We start from the raw sequence: 27309 nt of genomic DNA, 5'->3' as shown, positions 1-27309 counted from the left end.
ATGGGGAACGCGCTCAGAGGCTGATGCAACGGGCGGATGTGAGCTGCAGAGAGGAGGCGGCGCCGGTTCATTCAACGCGGGGCTGGAAGACCAGGCTGCCGCTGTACACGGTAGGGATGGTTCCCGGGGCTTTAGTGCAGAAACAGCCCGAGGTTCTGGGCCCTGAAGATGTCGGTAGAGGGAGGTGGGTCCCCGTCGCGGCTGGGTCTGGTTCACACGGAGCCCGGTAACCGGGGCAGCATCAGCAGCATCATCATCAGCATCATCATCCGAGGGGGGACTGGATGCTGTCGGCGTGTCGGGGGTGCAGTTTTCTTTCATGCAGCAACATGATATAGTGAGGCAACGCATGGGGCATAAGTGCAGGCGGTGATCGGCCTGTGCCCGGGAGGGCGGTGATCGGCCTGTGCCCGGGAGGGCGGTGATCGGCCTGTGCCCGGGAGGGCGGTGATCGGCCTGTGCCCGGGAGGGCGGTGATCGGCCTGTGCCCGGGAGCGGGGCGATCGGCCTGTGCCCGGGAGGGCGGTGATCTGCCTGTGCCCGGGAGCGGGGCGATCGGCCTGTGCCCGGGAGGGTGGCGATCTGCCTGTGCCCGGGAGGGTGGCGATCTGCCTGTGCCCGGGAGGGCGGCGATCTGCCTGTGCCCGGGAGGGCGGCGATCGGCCTGTGCCAGGGAGCGGGGCGATCGGCCTGTGCCCGGGAGGGCGGCGATCGGCCTGTGTCAGGGAGCGGGGCGATCGGCCTGTGCCAGGGAGCGGGGCGATCGGCCTGTGCCAGGGAGCGGGGCGATCGGCCTGTGCCCGGGAGGGCGGCGATCGGCCTGTGCCAGGGAGCGGGGCGATCGGCCTGTGCCAGGGAGGGTGGCGATCGGCCTGTGCCAGGGAGGGCGGCGACCGGCCTGTGCCAGGGAGCGGGGCGACCGGCCTGTGCCAGGGAGCGGGGCGACCGGCCTGTGCCAGGGAGCGGGACGACCTGCCTGTGCCAGGGAGAGGGGCGACCGGCCTGTGCCAGGGAGCGGGGCGACCGGCCTGTGCCAGGGAGCGGGGCGACCGTTTTGCCTGTGAGGAGGGAGGGGGGGGCCCAGCTCCAACCCGCCCACTTCCGGGTTCCCCACAGACACGCGGGCGTGCGCGCAGCCCCCGAATGTGGGACTCCCGCAGGCAATTAAAGCCAGCGGGGTGCCACTTGACAGTATTTATTGTGGTATTTCAGGTCATTAACAGAACTGATTAAGGGAATATTTCAGAAGGGGTGGGATTTTACAAACAACTGGGACTGTTTCCCGTACTGGGGGAAACACTCCCAGTTGAAATGGACGTGTTGCAGCTGTCAGCCTGTGGCAGCTGCAAAGGTCCATTTGACAGGTGGGGGGGGGGTGGGGGGAGACCCTCACTCATTGCAGGAGGCCACTCTGTCACTTCGGACAAAGTTTGGCCTCCACCACCCTCCTCCTAACAATAAAATTCACCAACTTGCACACTTACCCCGGTGTCCAGACACATGTACCTACCTTGCGGACCCCCACAGATGTACATCTTCCGGATGGGGGCCGCCGTAGCTGCAGTCATGACCTCCTTGGAGGGCGAACAGCATCACCAGCCTCGCCGGCCACGCCGTCCACCTCTGACACGTGGAGCTCCACAACACAGTGCTGTGACACATCCACCTGCACAGCAGGAGGGAGGGCTACCGCAGAGAGAGAGATGAGTCGCAGAGGGCACTACCCTCGCCACAGGGTCTACAGACCGAGGCTCAGCTTCCTGGACCTCTCTGAGCAGCAGTGCACACAGAGGCTCAGAGTCACCCGACATGTAGTCGTGGACATCTGCAGCCTCCTTCATGCCGAGCTGCTCCTGGCTGGCCCGAGCACCATCTTCTTACTTGTCGCTGTCAAAGTCACCACTGCCCTCAACAACTTCTCCTCCGCATCCTTCCAGGGTGCCACTGGGGACATCGCCGACGTCTCTCAGTCGTCTGCACAAAAGAGCCCTGCAAATACACCTACACCCACTCTGCAGTGACACAATGGGTGGCATCAGGTGTGGGTCTTCATTGTGATCCTCAGGAAAGGGCATTATTGCACAAACCAGACAAAATTCGCAAAGACGTGGCAGCAGTTGTGCCAATATAATATGTAATGTGAGTTGGTCAGAAATTAAATATAAGTAAAAACCATGACAAACTCTCAAACACCCTTGTGCATCCACTTCATGCTCACGACATGTTTGCCTTACGCTGCCTACTGCACATATGTGATGCATGCCCTGTGGCTGCAGCACAGGTAGTGGCAGGTTGAGTGAGGCTGAGCGTGAAAGAGATGCATGAGAGGGTGAGTATGAGATAGAGCCATGAGATTGTATGAGGATTGGGTTGAGTGGTAGTGGTGGGATGAGTACTGGCGAGGTGAGTAAGTGCAGGTAAGATGAGGATGAGGTTTGAGTGGGTGTGATGGGTGATGTGACAGAGTAGTGTTGGCAGTGCAGAAGGAGATGTGGGGTGGGGGCGGTGATGTGGCAGACAGAGTGTAGGGGAATGAGTAAGTGTACTCACTTTGGCTGACCTACTTAGGTCATTGGAGCACCTCCTGCACTGTATGCAGGTGGGCGATATGTTGGTGGTGCAGGTGACCTCCTCTGCCACCTCGAGCCAGGCCTTCTTGGTGGCAGAGACAGGCCGCTTCCTCCCGCCCGGCGGGAGGAAGATCTCTGTCCTCCCCCTCCTCCTCATCCCATCCAGTAGGACCTGGAGTGAGGCATCATTATACCTGGGAGCAGCCTTCCCCCTGGGCTGCTCCATGCTGTAATTTTTCCAATTTCTTGCAGCATCAGTCAGTGGAGGACTGCCCCTTTAAATAGAGCTCCTCCAGCTGACAAACCTCACTGCGCATGCGCATTCCGCCTGACGTGCAGCTCAGCAGCGGGGAACTCGGAAGACCAGGTAAGTGGATCCAATTAGGCTGCGATTGCGCGCGGGGCAGACTGATTTCACCGGGCGCTTTACCCACGCGCCCAATAGCCCCCCCCCCCTGCCGCAAACCCGCAGCCCTCCTAATATCGAGCCCAATATCTCATCCGAAAGATGGTTCCTCTGACAGTGTAGCACTCTCTCAGCCCTGCATTTAACTATTAAATTCCATTCAAACTTCAGTTAAATTTCTACAGATCTGCTTAAATCATTTTGTTTTGTCCAAGTAGTTTGCTGGAATATTTTTGACTAAAAAGGTACTAGGAGGGGACAGTGGAAGGTTTAGAGGTGAAGTTATCGTTAATAATCGAAGTAAAATTTCCTGCCTCAGTGTGTTGATATTAGGATTATTCATTAAGTTTTACTGCAGTCAGCCTTCTGTCAATTCACTGTTTTGGAAGTAGTTTAGACCCCAGTTCTGAATAATCTTAATATTGTGCCATTGGATACTGTTCACAGATTTTGCTCGTGAGAAAGATTCAAGTTCACACAATGTGGCGTCTTTTGCTGTATGAGAATCAGTAGCAATATACTATGAGTGGTACAGTATTTATATTGCACATGGGAGTCTTATTGTTAGGGTCCCTACTTTAAAATGAAGTGATGATGTGGAGATGCCGGTGATGGACTGGGGTTGACAATTGTAAACAATTTTACGACACCAAGTTATAGTCCAGCAATTTTATTTTAAATTCACAAGCTTTCGGAGGCTACCTCCTTCCTCAGGTAGCCTCCGAAAGCTTGTGAATTTAAAATAAAATTGCTGGACTATAACTTGGTGTCGTAAAATTGTTTAAAATGAAGTGGTTACAGATAATTTATTATTGGTCATTTAGTTAGCAGGGACCAATCAAATGCCAGACAGCGAATAGTCACAGACAGAATTCTTTTATTAGTATATATAGATCTACAAATATTTGTTTTAGATTTTATAGTGCTATTGCAATCTTTAAGAGTTGGTCACCTAAAGGTAAGGAAGTATTGGACTGGAGAGGTTCACATATTGTACTGGTAAAGTTTGTGAACAGTGATAAACTTTCAGCAGTGGATAGACCTGTAATGAGCTGAAAATTTCACATCAAAGTTGATGGTGTTATTTTTCTTCCAGTTTATCCCAGGTAATCAGTGGAAGCATTCAACATCATGGATGACAATAAGAATGTTGAGGAGAAAGTCAGTCTTATCACCAGGAACTTGCAGGTACAGTCTTGTTATGTAAATGTCAAACTCATTTGAGATCAGGAAATTCTTCACAGAGTGACCAATGTATAGAATAGATTTCCAGGAAGACTGGTAGAGATGAAACCACTGGAATCTTTTAAGAATCAGTTGGATGCTGAAATGAGTGTAGGCCCGAATGGCCTTCCTCACTGTAATACAAATCTGTTGTAAATTCTCACACTCCTAGCTAATATACAGACTGTAGACTATGTTATACGGTCACTGTATGAAAATGGACTGAGAAAGTGTAACAAATGATTCTAAATAAACTACCTTAATGAATAATCATTATATTAGTAGGAAAGCAAGAATCAGAATAAACAGAAAACAATCTGAGTGTATATTGGATTCCAGTGAATCAGAGACCAATCATTTTCTTGTCTCTATGTTGAGTTTTCAAGCTGTAACCATATCAGTTTGATTCATTTTTCTACCTGGCAGATACTCTACCCCCCAAAAAAAATAATTTCAATAAAGAGTTTTTTTGTGCTGAATCTAAATTTAAAAATTGAACAAAACAAAGTTTTTATACTCGCTTTTTTTTTGCAGGAGATCCTGGGCGAGGATAGGTTACGTCCAATTCTGGAGGAACGGGACTTGGTTATTTACTGGGGAACTGCTACCACCGGAAAGCCTCATGTAGCATACTTTGTGCCAATGTCAAAGATCGCTGACTTCCTAAAAGCTGGATCTGAGGTGAGGATGGTTGCCATACATTAGGTGGCATAACAGCAAGGAGCAATCAAAGACAACTGTAACAAGATAAGCTGCCTCATTAATTTAACTCTCACGGTTACTGCAAGCGAAGAAGGATTTGTTCTACAATGCAACAGACAAATCACAGATTTTTCATAACCTAATATATGTTCTAACACCCCTTATTTGGCAAGCGCAGGTTAATTTTTTTTGTTTCAACTACTGCATACAGGTGGGCAAAGCACCACAGGATACTGCTGTTTGGGAAAGAGATACACAAACAGGAAATGTCGTGCTGGAAGTTCTAATGCAGCTATTCTGTAAAGTTCTAGTGTACCTAGTATAAATATGTAGGTTGAACTGCAAAGCCCTATGGTACTGCTTCAGTCATAATCTTGTAGAAAACTGACAGCGTAATGTTTCTGATTTCCAAAATAGTGTATCATTATAATCTTGAATTTCCATATACATTTTTAATGGGACAAATCTGTCCATCTTTGTTTAGGGGGCAGGTAGCCTGGTCTTAACACCTCCAATGATGTTGTTTGTAATTTGTCAATACGTGAATATGAAAAATCAGTTCAGAAAAACCTCTCACCAATATGGAGAAGATCCCAGCCTACATATGGGTTTGCAGGCAGTGACTTACTTAAGATCAGGAACTCAGTGATGGGACAACAACTTCCATTTGTACAGCGCCTGTAATGTAGTAAAACGTCCTCTGGTAATGGAGAGGTTATAGGGTCGGAAGCTCAGCTCAGGGTCAGAAAGGACGCCGAAGTTGAGACAGTCTGGTGCAGCCTGAGAAAGTGGCCAGGGAAGGAAATGGAATTGGTGGTTAGGGGACAGAGCTTGTGGTGGGGGCCGAAGACAATAGCTTCAGTCTTCCAATTGTTTAATTGGAGGAAATTTCTGCTCATCCAGTACTGGATGTCGGATAAGTAGCCTGACGGTACGGAGGCAGTATTGGGGTCGAGAGAGATGGTGGTGAGGTGGAGCAGGAAATATCACCATTTGGCTTTCTGCATCATTGTACTGCACCTCAATTTCTGTGTTAATATTTTATAAGGAGACCACATCATCAATTCCCAGACGTAATGGAAGTTGTGTTACAAAATTATTCATCCAAATAATTATTATTTTAAAAATCTTTTATCTTTTCCCTTCCACTCCAGGTAACTATTTTGTTTGCTGATTTGCACGCTTATTTGGACAACATGAAAGCTCCCTGGGAACTGCTTGAACTGAGGACACAGTATTATGAACATGTCATTAAAGCAATGCTGGAAAGTATAGGTGTACCAATAGAAAAACTCAAATTTGTGAGGGGAACTGATTATCAGCTAAGCAGGTAAGAATTAAATATTTAGTCTGTATTAATATAATCTGAGAGAAGGGAGGACAGAAATACTTTTGCTGCCTTTAATGGGTTAAATCAATTCCTTTTGATTGTAATGAGTTCTTCAACATAGAATGTGTCTGTATGTTTTTAGGAAATACACTTTGGATGTCTACAAGTTATCCTCTGTAGTGACTCAGCATGATGCCAAAAAGGCTGGTGCTGAAGTAGTTAAACAAGTGGAGCATCCCCTCCTCAGTGGTCTCCTGTATCCTGGATTACAGGTAGGAATGGGAAAGACTGGAAACTGAATAATTTAAAGGAAATCATTTTCTGTATAACCTATCAATGTATTAACATGGATTTTAAGTTATTAAATGCGAAGACTGAGTAATAGGCTAGTGTTCAAATAATGTCCATAAGCAAGTCAAGTTTTACTTAATAGAAGGATATGTCGATGGGGTAAGATGAAGAAGGGTAGGAGGAGGCTCGAGTGGAGCATAAACTGGCGTGAACCTGTTGGGCCGAATGGCCTGTTTCTGTGCCATACGTTCTAGGTAATAGCGTGTCTGTCATTTGTATTCTTATAACTCACAACTATCCATAGTGTGTTCAAAACTATGATGCTCCTGTAATAATTCTGTGATGCTACTTTTAATGCTTGTGTTGAACTTAATGGGCAAGAGATTGTTTTCATGTGCCTGTTCTTTTTGTATTGAAAGATACAACATCAACATTGACAGAAAACTTAAGCTGATGATTTTTTTCATTTCATTCCTGAGGGTCATGGTATTTTTTAAAAATCGCTTTCTACCCTTTTAGGCGTTGGATGAAGAATATTTGAAGGTTGATGCACAGTTTGGTGGAATTGATCAGAGGAAAATATTCACATTTGCAGAAAAGGTAAATTTATTGGGCCGGACTTTGCTGTAAAAATAACGGTGAGGCTAACAGCGCTCACCTTTGTTCATGTGCAAAAAGGACAGCAATTTCTGGCGACCGCACATGCGCAGATAATCGTGGAACTCCGGAAGTTGCTGTTTTTGATGCAATCCTCCTCCAAAAGCTGCGCGAAAATGGCAGCTTGCCGACCGGTGTGAAGTTCCTGTACTTACCTGATAGACACGAACTAACCCGCCAAAAAAGTTAAATCAAATCACTTCAAGTCGAAGTACCATTTTAATGATGTAGTAAATTTTAATTACTGCCAAACAACCCCTCTGGTACTGAAAATTAACTTTTACAAGTGTGGAGTCTCATTCCTTCAGATTTTAATTATTGATGGACATTAAAAAAAATGTTTAACTTTTTCTTTCTGTCTCTTTTATCTCTCTCAACCTTTCTTTCCCTTTCTTTATTTTGTATTCTGCACCTGATTTGACATTGAATTCACTATTCTAACTTACACTTCCTGGTTCTGACTCTGTGCTGTTATTAACGATGCTTCAATCTGATTGGTTAAGGAGATACACAGCCCTGTAAAGGGCGCCGTGCTTTTTAGATTTCTAATTTACAGGAACTTGCCGTACAAAAGCTCATAAAAAAATCTATGGGCAAGTGCAGAGCTGTTCGTTCGCCACTCAGCAAAATCCGGCCCATAATCTTCTAAAGTTGACACTTATGTAAACAGATTAGGGAGTTAAAGCAATGAATTTAAATATTAGGCTGGAATATTTGGATCAAGAGTTGTGTACCAGAACTTAGTTATCATTTTAATAATTAGCATTACTATCCCTAACAAAATTTATGTATGGGGCTTTCTGTCCTGGGCAGCATTTCAAGTTAGAATTTAGACTATAACAAGTCTTAAGCAAACTTCATTTGGGAATTTTTGTGATGGGCTGCTGAGTTCATTTATGAAAGATGGGACATTGTGAAGAACTGTGTGTGTTATAAATTGAAACTTACTAGTTCAGTAACTTTAAAAATGTGTTTTATTGGGCTGTATTTCATTAAGTTCCTTTCATCAGACGTAGAATTCTATTTTATAAATGGCACTCTTGGAGCTGTCTGCGTGGTTCGTTTTCTGCAGTCTGGCATAGTTTTTTTTCCTTCAAAAATATTCATGCCTTTTTAGAAAAGTCTAATGCCTTGTGTAGTATTCACTTTTGTAGCGTGAAAATTCCAGCGTTCAGCCGTCCAACTAAACATCTTTTACTTTGTCAGCTCCACTGATTCAGATGCCACTGCATTGAGGAAGAAAATAATCATAACAAAGCATGAATTTGAAATGAACACAACTTAATTTGGTTTACTGTGAAGTCAAATTGTTGAATAGATATAGGGTGTTGTGATTGAGAGGTAACATTCTCTATACTTTCTATGAGCTTTGTGATAATTGGGAGAAGATTTACTGGTCGGTAGTTATTGATCCTTTGATCCCTTTTGTAGATAGGCACTGTAGTAGAAGTTGATAATGTAATTTATAATGGCACATTATAGTTCTGTTGAATTCATATGCCATTCAGTTAAATGTCTTGGCAGAATTTTAATGCAACTCTTTAGATTAATTAAGTTTTTGTTTCTTTGATACTAAAGCAGATGAATAATCATCTAATACTGTGGGACATTAGTGAAGCAGAATGGCTGTTGCCATTCATAATAATCACTGCTCTTCAAATGGAATCCGTTGTGTGAAGCACTTTGAGACTTTAGATGAATCATTAAGGCACTGTATAAATAAAAGTAGTAGTAAAGTGTTAGCATGACACAGATGCCTTTAAAGTCTGATTTTCTTTTAAACCCTCCTCTCAGTTCTGGCTTGTCCTTCAGACTATTCAACTTCTGAACTGGCTGTTCTTTGTTGTTGTAAAATTTAAAAATCTTGAACTATTATGCAAATGTACTTAACTTTAATGGTTCTTTGTATTTATTCAGTACCTTCCAGCTCTTGGGTATGCCAAGCGTATTCACTTAATGAACCCTATGGTCCCAGGTCTGACTGGAGGAAAAATGAGCTCCTCTGAAGAGGTATTACTTACTGATGACTTTCATTTCTATTGTATTGAACAGTTTTACAGATATTATATGGTCTAGAAAGGGAGCAACTGTATAGTAAATGCTGATGTATGTTTATTCGTCACATCCAGATTGCTGAAAAAACATATTTCCAAGTATAGAACAAAGTCTGGCAGCCAGAAATATAAATAAAATTCATGATTCAAATTCATGAAATAGCTTATGGCAGATTATGGCTTTTCAGAAGCTGGCATTTATTATGTTAACTGAGAATAGACCATCTGTTTTTGAAAGATTCTTAGAGGTAGGAATAGTTTGCACACTGTTAGTGAGTTTTCTTAGATCACATCTCATATCTTCATAAATGAAAGTGTATATTTTTTTATTTAATAACTACCACTGCTTTGTGGTATTTTTATATATTTGAGGCAAGCTGATTTTTAGTGATCTTATTTAAAAACAAAATCAAGTGTGTCTTCTCACAAAAAGTTTGTGAAAGTTTCTATTCTTCACTTGAAGTCTTACTGGAATGGGGGGGGGGATCTTGGAGCAGAGAAGAGATGCAAACATTTTAAATTGCGTGTTTCATTTAATTAGAGATCAGACTGATAAAAAAGGTCAAATGGATTCAACACTACATTACATCCAGTAAGCAGGTTGCTGAAACTGTTACTCGATGGGTACGGATCTCTGCTGAAGGCTGATTATAGAAAAGCTACTGCCTCAGGATCATAGAGGATAGTGTCCATTTAATGGGAACTGGTGGGAAAACTGCTGAGAGGGAAGTAAGTCTGTAAAAACTCAAAATTGTAACAGGTATTTTAGAATTAGTGCTACTGCTAGGTGTGCGGATGATAAATGGAGCAAGAGGCAGAGAACACTGAATACTAGGGTTCCAATATATTGATAGGTTGATTTTTTTTTTTGATAATCTCTTTTGGATACTCACAGTACTTATTGCTTTTAGGAATCCAAAATTGACTTGCTAGACAAAAAGGAAGATGTAAAAAAGAAGTTGAAAAGGGCATTCTGTGAACCTGGCAATGTGGAGAACAATGGTGTTTTATCCTTTGTGAAACATGTCTTGTTTCCATTACATGGAGGTGAGAATAAGGAACAAGGGGTTTTATGTAGTTCTGTTCTCAGAATTGTTTTGGAAAAAATCTCAATTCTTTCTTCAATTTCCATCGTATCTTTTTAAACACTATACTTATACTATAAATATCCATAAAACTGATTTTTTTTCATTTGAAATATATATTACAAACTAAAATTGAAGGAAAATGGCAAAATGTTACTTTAAATATAAGGAACTTACCAACATATGACTTCCACATACATTCCAAGAAAACACAGATTAAGAGAGGAGACCAAAAGCTTGATCATAGAGATGGGTTTTGAGGTTTTTAAATGAGGGGAGATAGGTGCAGAGGTTTATGGAGGATATTCCAGAGAGTAGGACCCAGGGGGCTGAAGGTTCTGCCACCAGTGGTCAAGTGAAGGGAGAGGGAGAATATAGTGTTGGAGAAAATTGCAGAGATAAGGTGGAGTGAGGCCATAGAAGGATTTCTAGATGAGGATTTTAAATTTAATGTGTTGGGGTTTTGAAAGAAAGACTTGCACTTATATAGTGTTTTTCATGACTTCATAACATGCCAAAGTGCTTTACAGCCAATGAAGTACTTTTGAAGTGTAGTCACTGTTGTAATGTAGGAAACGTGGCAGCCAATTTGGACACAGCAAGGTCTCACAAACAGTAATGAAATGGTGTCCAGATAATTTTTTTAAGTGATGTTGGTTGAGGGATAAATATTAGCCAGGACACCGCAGAGAACTCACCTGCTCTTCTTAAAAAAATAGTGTCATGGGATCTTTTACATCCACCTGAGAGGGCAGAGGGGGCCTAGGTTTGACATCTCATCCAAATGTCAGCACCTCCAACAGTGCAGCACTCCCTCAGTACTGCACTGGAGTGTCAGCCTGGATTATGTAGTTAAGTCTCTGGATTGGGACTTGAACCCATAACCTTCTGACTCAGAGGCGAGAGTGCAGGACAGGGGTGATGGGCACGCAGGACTTAATGTGCGACAGGATATGTGTGGCAGAATTTTGGATAAGTTGTGGAAGATGCATAGGTTGTGAGGGTCCAACTGGGGAGAAAGGGGAAAAAGTAATTTCAGAAAGGAGAACATTACCTCACCAAAAAATGTAGATGCTTTTAGTTTATTGAACTGATTTGAAAGTAATTATAAATGTGCCAAGTTCATTCCAATTGCATGTTATATTTATTTATTACAAAATCTATTGCCAATTTTAATAAACCTTATTAAATAAACATGCTCACACTTGCATGTTCTACATTTTTCCAAAGAACTAATAAAAATGTACAATAAATCATAATTTTTCCTATAACTGCTGCTCCAGTCTTACAGAAATTCTAATTACAGCACCCATTTAAAGGGAGTTGGGAACATTTACATTTGTCTGGTGTAATAAAAAAAGTAATGAAGTGTACATGTGTATAAAATATTACCTTGAAAGTGCAAAGTAATAAAATAGGACAGCGAATTTTTTAAAAAAACAGGGGATCTATTCAGAGCTGTTTAGACTTGAGAACATTGACAAGTACAATTCATTATATATTGATATACCTTATGGAGCGTGAAATTTATAGAAAACTTTGGCCAAGTATTCCTGTTAGGATAAGAGTACGAATTTCTAGAATAACAGGGGAGCAACAAATCTATAGGGTTCAGATATATTAAATCTGGGAAAGCATTTCCCAAGTAGTCACTATGGTTGGCTGAGCCCTAATATGCAACCATAACTTAGTGTTCACCATACCTCTGAGTTCAGAGCTGGAATTTCAAGTGCACGCTATACAATTTTGTGATGAGCTCTCCATTTCATTTAATTTTAAATGATTTGCGATATATTTTGTAAACCCTTGCGTCTCCATTTTTTCTTCCCTTATTTTTCAAGTACTGTTTCTCTCTCCTGCTTTTCTGCCTCCCCCACTCTTAGCCAATTGGTTTTACACATTCGCAACAGTCCATAATGTATTTTGCAGAGCTTTACAGAGTCCAAGGAGGTGTGTTTTGTTTTACAATTGTAAATGGAAGAATTGATGCAATTAATTTTGAACAGGTACGGAAATTTGTTGAGGCATTGTTGCATGGTAGTTCAAGCTTAAAAAAAATAGCTGATGTATGTTAGAACTATATTTGTTTCACAATACGAACCAGTTATTTCTGTTTGACTATTTTACAATGGCAGTTTTATCTAATTTTCTTTTTCAGAGTTTGTTGTTATGAGAGACGAGAAGTGGGGTGGCAGCAAGACCTACATAGAGTATGACGAACTTGAAAAAGACTTTAGTGACCAAGTAATATTACAGATTTGTTTACCTCTTTTAAACCTATGTTAAACTAAATGCTAAATATAAGAAGTTAATTTGACATTTTTCTGTACATATTACCTAAACCTTTGCTTGTAGGAGTGACTTTTTTTGTGAATATTTAGCTCTTATCCATGTTTGCTACAGAAAGACGTTGTACCAAAAATTCCCTTGAAGTCTGGTTATTAATACCACCAGCTGTTGTACTTGGAATGGAAGTCCTAAGCAGAGTTTTAGCAGATGAAGTATTATTTGCATGAAAATCCATATTCGTCATTACTGAGAGTTACCATTGGATTAAAACATTTTTTCCCCAGTCTGTTCATCCTGGGGATCTGAAGAGTTCTGTGGAAATTGCCTTGAATAAGCTGCTGGACCCAATCAGGAAGAAGTTTCAAACCCCAGAGATGCAGAAATTAACCAGAGCAGCTTATCCTGAACCTACAAAACAACAAAGTGAGTCATTTTTATTTAAAATAGGGAGTTAACTTTTTGTCTTGTCTAGTGTAAAGGAAACTAGAATACAGTAGAGCTGGGGGCTACTTTGATTTTAGAAAAAATTGACATTTAAGCACAGAACAACAACAACTTGCGCCTTTAACATAGTAAAACTATATTAGTATAAATACTGAAGTAGTAAAACTATAGCGCCTTTAACATAGTAAAACATCCCAAGGCGCTTCTCAGCAGTGTAATCAGACAAAATTTGACACCAAGCCCCTTAAGGAGATATTAGGACAGGTGTCCAAAAGCTCGGTCAAAACGGTAGATTTTAAGGAGCATCTTAAAGAAAGATAGAGAATTGGAGAGGTTTAGAGAGGGAATTCCAGAGCTTTGGGCCTAGACAGCTGAAGGCACAGCCGCCAATGGTGGGACAAAGGAAGTCGGGGATGCAGAAGAAGCCAGAATTGGAGGGACTCCAAGTTCTCACATGGTTGTAGGGCTAGAAGTTACAGAGAGAGGCGTGGCCATGGAGGGATTTAAAATATGAGGCGTTGCTGGACTGGAAGCCAATGTAGGTCAGCGAGCACAGGGGTGATGGGTGAACAGGACTTGGTGAGAGTTAGGATACGGGCAGCAGAGTTTTGGAGGCCATTTTGGCCCATTGCACCTGTGCCACTGCTAGCTCCGCAAAGGAGCTATCCGGTCTTGCTCTTTCCCCATACACGTCGATAATTTTCTTCGTGTGTTTATCCAATTCCCTCATAAACACAGTGCTTCAATCGCCACTTTTGGCAATGTATTATATATTCTAATAATCTTTTATATGAAAAAGATTCTTCTAAATACCTCCTTTATGCTTCTACTATCCTAAATTGATGCCCCTTTTTAACATTTATTAACTAGTGGAAATAACATTTAGCTATTTACAACTTGAATTCTTTCATAATTTTGAACACTTCTTTTAGTTCTCTACCTTACCTTTTCTGCTCTAGTCAATACAGTTTTAGTTTTTCAAGTCTTTCATGTCTATATTCTCTCCTCTTACTATCCTCCTACTAAATCTATCTTGCATCATTTCCGTGACTCCAATAGGTTGCCCAAAATGGCACACAATACTCCAGTTGTAGCCTATAGTGTTTTTGTACAGATTCATTTCCAGCTCCTTGTTTTTGTATTCACTGCCCCAATATATAAAACCCACCTGCAAATCTACTTTTAAAACCAGAACAGAAAGTACTGGAAACGCTCTGCAGATCAGTCAGCATCTGTGGAGAGAACAGGGGAGTTAACATTTTGGGTGTGGATCCTTTGTCAAACCTGAGGGATATTACAGATGAAGAGCATTTAAAAAGGAGCACAACAAAGGAAAAGGGGAGAAACACACACAAACGAAAAAAGAAACAGAATGATGTGTAAAAGTGCTTAAGTGGAAAACAAGAGATGGTAAAATTGCAGAAGTGATATTAGAATGCGCCAATAGGAGGCATGAAGAGAGAAATCGAAGACATTTGGGGTAAAATCAATAAAATCGGGTGGGGTGTAAAACAGGCTGCTGATTCATTTTGCTCTTTTAGTGCTATCGCTGAAGACCAATTCCACCCCCATTATGTCTCGCACTAATGTGTCCCTTTTCAATTAATGTGATGCCTGGAGTGTAATGGATGTATTAGAGCATTCCTAGAAGGTAAAGCTGTGAAATACACATCTTCCCTGTCGATTATTATTTCTTCTTCTCATGTTAAGCTGCTTTCGCTGATTCAACGTATATATTTATACAAAAGATTCTCTGCCAGTGAAATGATTCTTTCAAAGAATTAAATTTGAATTCATAATGTGCCATTGCAAAAATATGTATTTTTAAATTTTATCTCCTACTCAATTTTCAGAGGGAGCTTCCAAGGGATCAACTGCTGAGAATGATGAAATTGTACCTTCAAGGCTTGATATTAGAGTTGGAAGAATTGTCAGTGTGGAGAGGGTAAGTTAGAAATATAGGTGCGAATCAGCCATGACTAAGTAAAGTGTGCTTTTTCTCCAGTTTCCATCCTGTTCTAGTAGGTATGTGGCCAACACACTCAGTAATTGTTTGCTACTTGTTCCCAGAGACAACAATTTCCATCAAATAAAGGTGGCACATTAGAGCGGTTCTGTGATTGCAGTTAGGGGTAGAGATAAACCAATATATTTAGGGTAGGCATTGTACTTGGTCCTTGTTATGACTGACATTGGATTTCTGGATATTTTCAGTGCCCAAAAATGTAAAATATTAATTCCCATGCACTTCATCTTGATAAGCACACATGCATAAAACATTGCAAATGGTGCAACCCTTCTACAACCATTCACCAATACTTTCTTTTGCTGTTGCTCTAATATTGTCCCTTCAATCTGGAGGGTTTTTTAAGCAAGAAATTGCATTGTATTTTTTTTTAATTGCTGACATAGAACAAAATTGTCATTTAGTAAATAAGTAAAATGAAAGAAGTTCACAACCATTTCCTAATTAACACTATTTAAATAAATTAAAATAATGTATTTTAATTTGTGACTGGGGGATGCCATGAGTTTGGCTTCTGAGACATGGGTTGAATTCAGGTCAGATTAATGGGCTGAAGGTGTCTGCAAGAATCCTTTTTGAAATTTGTACGGGCAGTCTCAACTCAATTTCGTCAAAATGAGGGGTTCACAGATCTAAACTATCCATAATTTGGCACAAATTGGCATTTATATTGACAATCCCATTCAGGCTATTGGATGTTGTGAACAAATCAAAAATCAACCATTGAAATTATAGTTAAGGCACCTTGTTGGAATAGAGTAAAGGGAGCTCTTTTCTGCGTTTGGTCGTGCTATACCTTACCTGAGAGCGCTAGATGATGATGCTGGATGTTAAAAGTGGAAAACTGTTACATTCTGTGGCACTAAAATTCATCCTGTACTTAAAACAACAAAAGGAACCCTGGTTAACACAGTGGCTGCTGCATTCTATGATTTCATTTTGATGTAATACTGGAGTCTGTAATTACAAAGGGTTTTTCACGTTAGGACGGTTTTGCTGGAAAAGATACGAGTTTCCAGAGAGGTAACTACTAATGGCGGATAACCAAGAAGTGGCTTTCGTTATAATCTTGGATTAATCCATAAGTCAATACCAAAATAAAGCTCATTTGATGTACACTTTTACCAGCCTACTGTTGTAACTACGGTAGTGCTGGTTGTACTCATTTTCATACTTCCATCAAAGTTATCACAACACAAACATCATGTTATGGTCTTTGTGGTGTTTGTGAAAAGAAAGTGTTTTACCGTACAGCAGTGATCAGCTACACTTGCGTAAACTTTCTCAATAAGTTGTTCCCAAATGGACCAAGGTTTACTTTTTTTAAACTTAACTGCAACAATAGCAATTTTACAAAGTTAATTTCTAGTAACTTGTATTGAATCCAGGCATACAGTTCCAGTGTGCCAAGTTCCTTCAGTTTAGCTCCATTTTGTGGAACAACTGATTCAGTTATATTTCAACGAGTAGTCCAAAATAAGACAAACTTTTTCCTGCATTACCATTTTCAGTGCACTAAGTGCAGTGTTAATATCTGTGACCTCACCTAAATACAACAGCATGCGCTATGAGCTGCTTTTCTTCAGCAAAACTTCTTGTAAAAGATCATTTTATTGCAATGGGTTGAGTTTGATGACACAGCAAATTGGTCACATTGCATTGAAAAAAATGTCAGTTCAAAAATGAAATGAACACTAGTTCTTGCCATATTTGCTGATGCTGGGGAATGCTAGACAGAGGAAAGTACAATTTTTAGTGAGAAAGTTTCTGTTATGTTGATTTTCTGCAAACTTATTTTAATAGTATTTGCACAATGCCCTCTTGTGGCAAAGATAGTGCTGCAACTGACAGCTGCAAATGTGGCATAAAAATTATTATTAAGCTAAATTCTTTAGTTCAGTCCCATCATGGTACAAACCAAAGTATCATGATTCTCAGGAAAACCTTGTTTCTTGGCAAACCAATTGTGAGGACTCCACTGTCCAATGTGGATCAATATTTTCTCCAGAACCAGGAATAATTCTGCATCCTACTGCTGCCAGCTATATTTCAAATATACCATGTCTTTAACAGTATCTTTTCTTGGTTTTATTCTTGTCTTCATTAAACATTAATGGTTTGCATCAGATGAACCCTGATAGCACTTGCTTCATAAACAGACTGTTTGGGGTTAACTTTCTGTAAAAATCTACAGACTGTGTTTGCAGTGAATTTTGTCACTTCTAGTTTGGGCCACTGAATTGAATAACTCACCAACAGAAAATTTAAAAGTTACCAATTTTAACTTCCTGTCAGCTGAAATCACCATTCTTGGTGGCTTCATTGTTCACCACCAGCGATGGCTCTGTTCTTTTCGATTGATCAGGCCAACAAGCCAGGTCCTGAATGATTTTGAACAACCCACCGGTTTTCCTTCCCGGATCATCCTGGTAATTTAGCTAATTTCCTAGGATTAGAGGTGAGGAAAAGATCTAACTCTTACACTTTATCTGTCTCTTCACTGCTGAGATCTGATTTCTGTTAAAATGCCCTGTGACAAATTGCACTCTGAAACCCAATCCTATTTTATTTGGCACAGAAAATCAGCCAACTTGAAGAGTCTTTGACAACTCTTCGCTACGTTTCTCTGATCCATTTGCACCTGGCATTGTGAGCCAGCTTTCTGTCTGCTCATGACATCTGTAAATGCAATATTAGAGCTCCTAAACAAAAATTTATTGAAAATTAGTGCCAGTTGTTGTCTTGTCCCTCCAGTTGCCAAAGTTGTGTCTCAAATTCTGAGAATACTCAACTCTAGTCCTTTTCTGTCCATATTGGGACAGTTGCGTCTGTTCTAAAGAGAAGGGCTAACTTTTTAGCTCTTTTTTTTCTCTTCCAACTCAAATTTCAATGACCTTTATGAGTAATCTCCGTTGCATCATTCTTTTCGACTATTATGACCAATATCAAGTTTTATTCCCCTGGATGTGGCTGATTTTACACTCTGGTCTCCAAAAGACCTGTTATCCTGATAGTATTCCCACTCATTATATTCAACATATGTAGCTCTGAATTTACTCTTGACCTATGGTGACTATTTAGTTTCCCTTACTCCCAGTGGACCTTTTCTTCTTGGAGATTTTCTTATAATGACCTTACTCCTAAGAAAAGTGATTCCTCTTACCCTTCTCCTTCCCTATTGGTATTTTATATTGGCATTTTCTAAAGTTGTGGCAGCAGCTGTTAATTTTCAAATTGTCCATCACAACAAAAGTTTTGACCTAAACCATTATTGCCAGTATGGTTCCCAGCATTTCTCAATGGCGGTTTCCTTATCTCTCTCTCACATGTCTAACCAATAATTACCATCTTTTGCCTTTAGTTCCACTTTTATTGTTTTATCTATCAACGTTCTGGGACTCAAATGAAACTCCCACAATTCTTCCCTAAAGAAGCCTCCAAGAATCTTGGTTTCCTCTTTTATGCCAAACATTTTATCCTTTTCAACAACTTTTAATTCCATATAAAGCCAACTTCCGTCCAAGACTTGGCCAACTGCTCACGATCTGGGCAGACTTTGCTACCATCTCTCATACGCATGGACAGGTCACTAGAAAAAGTTTGTATTTCGATAGACAATTCATATCTTGCTTCTAGCCTCCTACCTCCAATTGCAGTCTTTCTTTGTCTTTCTCTAATTTATCAATACTATTATGGTCAATGCTTTTCTGAACATTTCTCTCTTATTCCTTGTACACTTGAAAGCCACCATCCTATGAACTTTCTCCTCTACATCCCAACTGGGTTAAAATTAAGACTCTTCACACACTCTCCTACTTTAATGGAGTCTTTCCCAGGAGCTTCCTACCTCACTCAGCCTTTTCTTCCTCCAACAACCTTCAGGCTTTTGAAACATAAGCTTGGCATCACCTATTGCTATTTCCTGATTTACCTCGAATATACAGTGGAAAAAAAAAGTGTATATAATTGTTATAAATTGTTTTTTTCTTTTCGTTTACCACAGCACCCTGATGCAGACAGTCTGTATGTTGAGAAGGTGGATCTCGGAGAAGCACAGCCACGAACAGTCGTCAGTGGGTTAGTGCAGTACATTTCTGCTGAGGAGCTTCAGAATCGTGATGTCGTAATGTTATGTAATTTGAAGCCACAGAAGATGAGAGGAATCGAATCTCAAGCCATGTTGCTTTGTGCATCCGTGTGAGTTTTTTTTTTATTCGTTCACGGGATGTGGGCGTCGCTGGCAAGGCCGGCATTTATTGCCCATCCCTAATTGCCCTCGAGAAGGTGGTGGTGAGCCGCCTTCTTGAACCGCTGCAGTCCGTGTGGTGACGGTTCTCCCACAGTGCTGTTAGGAAGGGAGTTCCAGGATTTTGACCCAGCGACAATGAAGGAACGGCGATATATTTCCAAGTCGGGATGGTGTGTGACTTGGAGGGGAACGTGCAGGTGGTGTTGTTCCCATGCGCCTGCTGCCCTTGTCCTTCTAGGTGGTAGAGGTCGCGGGTTTGGGAGGTGCTGTCGAAGAAGCCTTGGCGAGTTGCTGCAGTGCATCCTGTGGATGGTGCACACTGCAGCCACAGTGCGCCGGTGGTGAAGGGAGTGAATGTTTAGGGTGGTGGATGGGGTGCCAATCAAGCGGGCTGCTTTATCTTGGATGGTGTCGAGCTTCTTGAGTGTTGTTGGAGCTGCACTCATCCAGGCAAGTGGAGAGTATTCCATCACACTCCTGACTTGTGCCTTGTAGATGGTGGAAAGGCTTTGGGGAGTCAGGAGGTGAGTCACTCGCCGCAGAATACCCAGCCTCTGACCTGCTCTCGTAGCCACAGTATTTATATGGCTGGTCCAGTTAAGTTTCTGGTCAATGCTGACCCCCAGGATGTTGATGGTGGGGGATTCGGCGATGGTAATGCCGTTGAATGTCAAGGGGAGGTGGTTAGACTCTCTCTTGTTGGAGATGGTCATTGCCTGGCACTTATCTGGCGCGAATGTTACTTGCCACTTATGAGCCCAAGCCTGGATGTTGTCCAGGTCTTGCTGCATGCAGGCTCGGACTGCTTCATTATCTGAGGGGTTGCGAATGGAACTGAACACTGTGCAGTCATCAGCGAACATCCCCATTTCTGACCTTATGATGGAGGGAAGGTCATTGATGAAGCAGCTGAAGATGGTTGGGCCTAGGACACTGCCCTGAGGAACTCCTGCAGCAATGCCCTGGGGCTGAGATGATTGGCCTCCAACAACCACTACCATCTTCCTTTGTGCTAGGTATGACTCCAGCCACTGGAGAGTTTTCCCCCTGATTCCCATGGACTTCAATTTTACTAGGGCTCCTTGGTGCCACGCTCGGTCAAATGCTGCCTTGATGTCAAGGGCAGTCACTCTCACCTCACCTCTGGAATTCAGCTCTTTTGTCCATGTTTGGACCAAGGCTGTAATGAGGTCTGGAGCCGAGTGGTCCTGGCGGAACCCAAACTGAGCATCGGTGAGCAGGTTATTGGTGAGTAAGTGCCGCTTGATAGCACTGTCGACGGCACCTTCCATCACTTTGCTGATGATTGAGAGTAGACTGATGGGGCGGTAATTGGCCGGATTGGATTTGTCCTGCTTTTTGTGGACAGGACATACCTGGGCAATTTTCCACATTGTCGGGTGGATGCCAGTGTTGTAGCTGTACTGGAACAGCTTGGCTAGAGGCGCAGCTAGTTCTGGAGCACAAGTCTTCAGCACTACAGCCGGGATGTTGTCGGGGCCCATAACCTTTGCTGTATCCAGTGCACTCAGCCGTTTCTTGATATCACGTGGAGTGAATCGAATTGGCCGAAGACTGGCTTCCGTGATGGTGGAGATATCGGGAGGAGGCTGAGATGGATTATCCACTCGGCACTTCTGGCTGAAGATGGTTGTAGGAAGGAATATCTAGTAATTAAGAATCCTAGAGTCTATTAAACTATGGCTTGACCACTGCAGTATAGATTTTTGATAAAGAAATGGACTAACTTTTTAAAAAAAATTAAAGTCAACTAGTACCAGAAATATTAATGTTGGACTGACATTTTATACTTCTCCAGTTGTTACGCTGTTTTTTCTAATTGGGTTTTCAGAACACAATATTAGCAACAAATTAATATAACATTAATATTTCACTTATGGGATTGATATCCCTATATAAAGATATCTCCATTGTATCTATTCAGTTTTTTCATATGATACCTTATGTGACAATTTTTTTATTTATTCTGTTAACACTTTCCTAATAGACAGCGCTTTTGAGATCTGGAGCCTTATCAGTAGACTTGATCAAAATGGAAGCACTATAAAGCAATCCCAAAAGAGATGTTTCAAGTTCTCCACATCTTTCTTCAGATCTGTGATGAAATTGAACAGATACAAAGATGATATCAATTCCATAAGTGGAATGTTAATGTTATATTAATTTGATGATATTACATGTCTGTTTTTCAGCTTACTTGGAGTTAATACGGTAAAATATTTTGGCTTGTATTAGTTTGAGCCCAAAGATGCATATCTAAATTTATTCCTTTTCATATCAATCTTTGATATTAAATGGTATTATGGCAGCATAATACTAATGGTGAGCTTTATTACTGCAATTGGTATATAAACAACATCTCCAATTTATTGCCATATTCAATACAGGAAGCTTTAAATCTGGACAAGAAACATTCTCATTTTTGCTTAGTATTAAGTTTGATTTTTGTCTCGCTAACATTGTCTCAATAATTTTTGCTTTTGACTGTTCTACATGCAATACCTCAATTTCTTTAATGTTCTTATAAATATTTGACCTCTTTGATTTTTTTAAAATGTGAAGCATTAAATAGAATTCTGCCTTCTAGAGCATCATCTCCGACACCACTGGATTTCTTTCCCCTTGTAGTTTCCTAAATTGGTTTCTAGTCCGTTGAGTGACTGAAATCTCCAGCTCCCATCTTAAACGATATCAGGCCTTCCATTATCTCTGTCAAAGAGAGAGTCTGCTTGGAGATCAATCTATTGTACCAAATTTTGCATTCATCATCCCTTGTGAAGAAGAGTAATAGAATGGGCTTTCAGGTAGTGGGTACAGCCTCTCACTGTAGGGTTTGGTACCTGCTAGGTATTTGCGAAGTCCATCTTGATAGAAACAAAACACATAAGGACTTAAAATATCTTTTCTAATTACAGATTGCTATTTGGCACAACTATTGGTAATGATTTGGGGAATGGGGTGTTAGTCTCCTTATTGACTGTGAGTGACCTCACTGAATATAAAAATCCTGAAATAGGCATTTACTTAGTGCATTTCTCTATGTTTGGTCTCACTTTTTCCTCCGAGATGAAAGGAACAGTACTAACATCAGGCTAGGGGTACAAATGCATAGGTGACGGACCTACCCTGAATGTACATACAAAGAACAAGGAAGACCATATCAAAATTAAGAATCCTTTTTGAGGTGGACCACAGTAATTATTCACTCAGAGGGTTGTGAATCTTTGGAATTCTCTCGGGTGGGAAAGTGGAGTTGAGGTAGGAGATCAGTCATGATCTTATTGAATGGCGGAGCAGGCTCGAGGGGCCATATGGCCTACTCCTGCTCCCATTTCTTATGTTCTTATTGCAACACTAAGGAAATATTGCTGGGGATATCTTCTATATATTGTCACTGTAATATGTGACATAGAGGAAAATGCTAATTATAGGTTACATCAATTCTTATTTGGCCAATTAATTTATATTCACATTTCTTTTTTTCCATTTACTTCTGGAACCTTCTGGCTAAGTTAGCACTTAGAAGTTCTTCATATTTAACAAAATATTCTGCAACCGTTGTCATTTTTGGAAGTTCTGTTTCTGTCTGAGTAATGTGCATTTTAAAGTGAATTTTGGCCAAGCAATTTCAACTGGAAATTGATTTTGGAATGCATTGTACTTTGAAGCTGATGCATATTTCATCGTGTCGCTGCTTTGATGTAATATATGGACCTGTAAATTCAATCACTTTCTGACTGGAGGAATGTACTGTCATGTTTCCTATAGCCTGTATTTTACTTCATTTGTTTGGGCAGCATCTTAGCAGTGCATTTATTGATAGAAATATCTTCAGCTGTCCCAGCCTGTAAAAGTATAAAACCTCCCAACAGATGGAAGTGCAAAGAAAAAACAAATCTGAGGTATGTTTTGACTAGGAGCAGCCAGATGAACCAAAATGGCCTTTTACGGTTCTAAATGTTCCTATGGTGTATATCCTGGAGTTGTTAAAACAAAACCTCTTCTTGGAAATAAACATGTCTGACTATATAGCTCTGCCATCTTTAGAGCTTCTAGCTGGAACTCAATTCAGATTCATTGCTAAGTCTCACTTTTTCCACACAAATGCATAGATGACAGCAGCTCTGCTATACCTCACCAAATGACCATTCTTCATTTATGATCTTGGACTGTAAATTGGCAGCATCTGATCCCAGCATGGCCCTGCCATGCCCTGATGTTTGCATATTGCTGGGTAGCCAGAGGAGCAGAAACCACTGCTGATATTTTCCCCCTCTCAGCTCAGGGAAACTGAAGCTAATTGTAGTGGCCCTCACTACTGCTACAGGCTGAAAACAACTAGTTCAGCCAAGAGTAGGGATCAAACCCAGAAGCATTTTAGTGTGTGTGCCTCCGTGCATTTACCCAGTGAGCCATCAGAGGATTAATAGGTGGTTATAGACAATGAGTACCTTGCCAGAAGTACTCGGCACTTCAGTTTTGCATTTGGCAGCCTTCCTTCATCTAACCCTAGCTGCTAAATGCAAAACACAGGCAAAGATCACACTCCACCAGTGGCCTCACAATGTTCATATGGATTAGGCTAAAAAAGTTTAATGCCCCAATATGTCACTCTTCTTCCCCCACCCAACCTGGGCACAGGTCAAGTGGACTTCCCCCAAAGTGCATCCTACCTGACCTGAATCTATTTGTAATTATGGGTTCCGGTCATTTAAATCAGTCTGACATACCTCAAATACAGGCCCGCCCATTACCGCCTGCTTCTTCTGGATGCCCCTCCAAATGAGTTCCCAACTGGCGTTCCAAGAGGAGAAATGAGGTGAAAGCTGCAATTAGACCTCTTCTGCCTCATTACAGTACGATTTGCATTCTTGCACCTGCAGGTGTAAGTCCTCTACTCCCTTCACCTCTCGGAGCTTACCCAAGAAATCACTGGAAAGTGTAAAGGCAGTGGAGACCCAACATCATGGGTCTCCACCTTTTTTCCCTCTGATTTGCACCTGGAAATTGAGCATTCCCCAGGCACATAGCAGAGGAGAATAGACCCCAAAAACTTAAACTAGCTGCATGAACAATTATTATTTATTGTGGTGCTAAAATTGATCTCAGTGTCCTTGGCTGTGGAGAGAGAATAAATTAGTCAGGGTTCCACTGCTGACTGCTGGCCATTAACCCCACTGAGAAATGCACTTGTCAGTGTCAGATGTTAAGATGGGACTCAGCTGTGATGATCTCCACGATCAATTAACCTGCTGATACCCGCTATTCAAACTCTTGGTTGAAGAATATTCAGAGGTGCCAGAGTTGCTGTAGTGCCAGTAGACTGTACTCCAACAAGAATCAGCATCTACAGGAGAGGGTGAGGGAATGCTCGTTGACTATATATGTAGCTTTATTATCTTCATCTGTGCCTGTACAATAGACCATATACATTAATTGAACTTATAGTTTGAAGGTGTTTAGTTGAAATTGCAGTTTCTTACTTTATAAATGAAATATTTCATGACAATTGTTGACATCAGTGTGATCTAATTAGAAATGTAGGAAATGTGTAAAGTCACATTGGGAATTAATGAAAATGGCAGTTTTCCAAAAACTGTAACCTTGACAAGTTGGTAAAGTAATGTCTGAAACTAGTTTTAGGATGATGGTATATGTGAAAAGTAAGAGTGAGTGGGCAGTAAAGTACATGCTTCAAATGTTGTTGCCCAAAGATCTTTTAAGTGAATATTGCTGTTAGTCAAGTTTATGCTCCTTGTAATTACAGAGAAGGTGAAAAGCGTAAAGTGGAACCATTAAATCCTCCAGGAGGTTCTGCTCCAGGAGAGCGTGTGTTTGTAGAGGGATATGAAAATGGTACAGCTGATGATGAACTGAAACCAAAGAAGAAAGTATTTGAAAAATTACAGGTAAATACTTGCAACAGGAAGCTACTGAAGGATTTATTGGCAAGAGAAAACACATGCTCTTGCAGCAAATTGTTTGCACGTAGTATCTCTTTGCATCTGTGAATGATAAGCTTGCTCTTGTGAGAATTTGAGATTCGTTTCAGAGGTTATCATCAGAAGATGTGGACCAAAGGTGTTTTTAAATAAATTCAACAAAAATTGAAACTGACAATGCAAATATCAAGGTACATGTAATTGACTGGAACAAAGTGCCGTGAGCAACTTGAAGGCTTATAGTGATTGGGAAAGTACTGCCAGAAAATAAATCCATTAGGCAGGAAGGCTTATTTTGTGCCATGGTGGTGGTGATTGTTTATTTCAATTTTGCCCACAGTGGCAGCATCAACTTTTCACTGATCAGATTTGGTACAAGTCAATGATCCATATACACTTCCTGAGCAGGGTATCTTTAACTGGTGTTGTATACATCCATAATTAAGGGCAATTGTGTGCTTTCATTTATTTTCTCTGGAACCTAAATCAAAACTCTCCATGCTGCTTTCACTTAAGAGAGATGATCTTCTGATCTGTTGGGGCAGAATTGTATCCAAGTTTTAAAGGAAAAAAGACAATGTCAGGACAGTTTTCCAACACAGCTTTTGCCACTAGTCCTGCAGGGACTAACTAGTTCAGATGGTGATATTTATTTCCTTCCATGATATTTTTAGACTAATTGTAAGGAGAAAAAGCTTTGAGAAATTACAGATCAGATAACATCACCTGCAGAATTAACTGGTATACTTCAGGTACCGAATTGATCAGTGTCCGTAACTACGGTCCATACAGAGACAAACTGAAATGGGACATTGCTAACATAAGAGGTTTCCAGCACAGAAGGAGACTATTCTGCCCATCATATTTGTTGGCTTTGCTAGAGTGATCCAAAACTAATCCCACTGCCACGTTCTCTCTCTCTCCATTGCCCTGTTTCTTCCTATGCTTTAAATATTTATTTAGTTTTCCCTTAAAAGATACTGTAGTCTCTACCTCAGTCATTCACACACATTTCAATACTTACATTAAATGATATACAAAAATAATTTGCTAAGATTAACACTTGTTTCATTTCCAGGTTGATTTCAAGATCTCAGATGACTGCACTGCCCAGTGGCAGCAGAAGAATTTTATGACCAAACTTGGCACCATTACATGTAAATCACTGAAAGGAGGAAATATAAGTTAATGAATAAGGACTATGTAGTTCTACATGGAAATACAGGGATTGTTTTCCTTTTACCATTCAGTCTTCATCTCCATGCCCTGTACAATAGGGATGTCATTACTTTGCAATACTGATATCTCTCAATGAGTTAGACTCAAGATGTGTCATTTTCTGCTGCCGGTGATACCATAAAACAATGAAAATATCAAGAAACTGGTTAACGGTTCTTAATCTTGGAAAAGTCACATCTTCATGAATAACAGTACTCTCAACTAAATATACCAATTATCAATGTGTTATGACGCGTTTATTTCTATTGTGGCATCCTTATAAGATTTCTGGTATAGCAGTGTTGTGGGCACTTTAGCTGTAATAATGCTTCCTTGGCATCTGTCTTGCACTGTAGTAGGGAAATTTGATAGTGTGATAACTAGACGCTTGTGTGACTGGATATTAAAGAGTTACTATCTAATCACAAAGCTGTAGTTTGTGTTGCAGCACTATCTGGTAACCCTGCTGGAGTGTAGTGCTTCTGTTTTTTTTTAAAAGGCCAAGTAAAAAATACAGATAGCATTCTTTAACAGTCCCCCCAAAATTCCATCAGAAAGAACAAGAACTTTTTCAATTCTTTCTTCGCTGCCTTAATAGTGCACCCTAACTGAAGCTGAGTGTGCACAGTCTATTTATCAATGTGTACATTTGCAAAATGGTTTAATTCAAAAAGATTATGAATAATTATACACACTCAGCCTCAAAATTGTACTTCAATGATTTTAATCTGTCATTACTGCTACTGATAAATTATATGGGAAAGAATATTTCAACATGCAATAAAACTATCTAAAACTAAA

General features: G+C 40.9%; 1 protein-coding gene and 1 long non-coding RNA gene across 3 annotated transcripts in view; one reads left to right on the top strand and one right to left on the bottom strand.

Annotated features, from left to right (window-relative positions):
* Positions 1-27309, top strand: yars1 (tyrosyl-tRNA synthetase 1). Of its 2 annotated transcripts, none has more exons than XM_068006595.1 (14): positions 1-110; positions 4073-4164; positions 4735-4881; positions 6057-6232; positions 6375-6504; positions 7043-7123; positions 9098-9190; positions 10146-10281; positions 12478-12563; positions 12893-13031; positions 14906-14997; positions 19082-19155; positions 25116-25257; positions 26369-27309. In XM_068006595.1, the coding sequence occupies exons 2-14, from the start codon at positions 4108-4110 to the stop codon at positions 26477-26479; spliced, it is 1464 nt and encodes a 487-aa protein (XP_067862696.1). In that variant the 5' UTR covers positions 1-110; positions 4073-4107; the 3' UTR covers positions 26480-27309. The 2 variants fall into 2 exon arrangements, with proteins under 2 accessions (XP_067862696.1, XP_067862695.1); XM_068006594.1 differs by having other exon boundaries at positions 19082-19275.
* Positions 14221-27309, bottom strand: part of LOC137342597 (uncharacterized) — a 63268-nt gene continuing 50179 nt past the window's right edge. Inside the window, exon 3 of the long non-coding RNA XR_010967297.1 lies at positions 14221-14284. This is a non-coding gene — a long non-coding RNA (uncharacterized lncRNA). The remainder of the gene's footprint in view (positions 14285-27309) is intronic.

The sequence above is a fragment of the Heptranchias perlo genome, chromosome 26, assembly GCF_035084215.1.
Source record: "Heptranchias perlo isolate sHepPer1 chromosome 26, sHepPer1.hap1, whole genome shotgun sequence".
Lineage (NCBI taxonomy): Eukaryota > Metazoa > Chordata > Chondrichthyes > Hexanchiformes > Hexanchidae > Heptranchias > Heptranchias perlo.
This window is presented reverse-complemented; position numbering and strand designations above follow the sequence as displayed.

Bases quoted from the DNA above. Each gene is read 5' to 3' on its own strand.
- yars1 (XM_068006594.1), top strand. From the start codon at position 4,108: ATGGATGACAATAAGAATGTTGAGGAGAAAGTCAGTCTTATCACCAGG. The intron at 4,165-4,734 runs GTACAGTCTTGT...TTTTTTTTGCAG, and splicing joins TTATCACCAGGAACTTGCAG to GAGATCCTGGGCGAGGATAG. The intron at 9,191-10,145 runs GTATTACTTACT...TATTGCTTTTAG, and splicing joins AAATGAGCTCCTCTGAAGAG to GAATCCAAAATTGACTTGCT.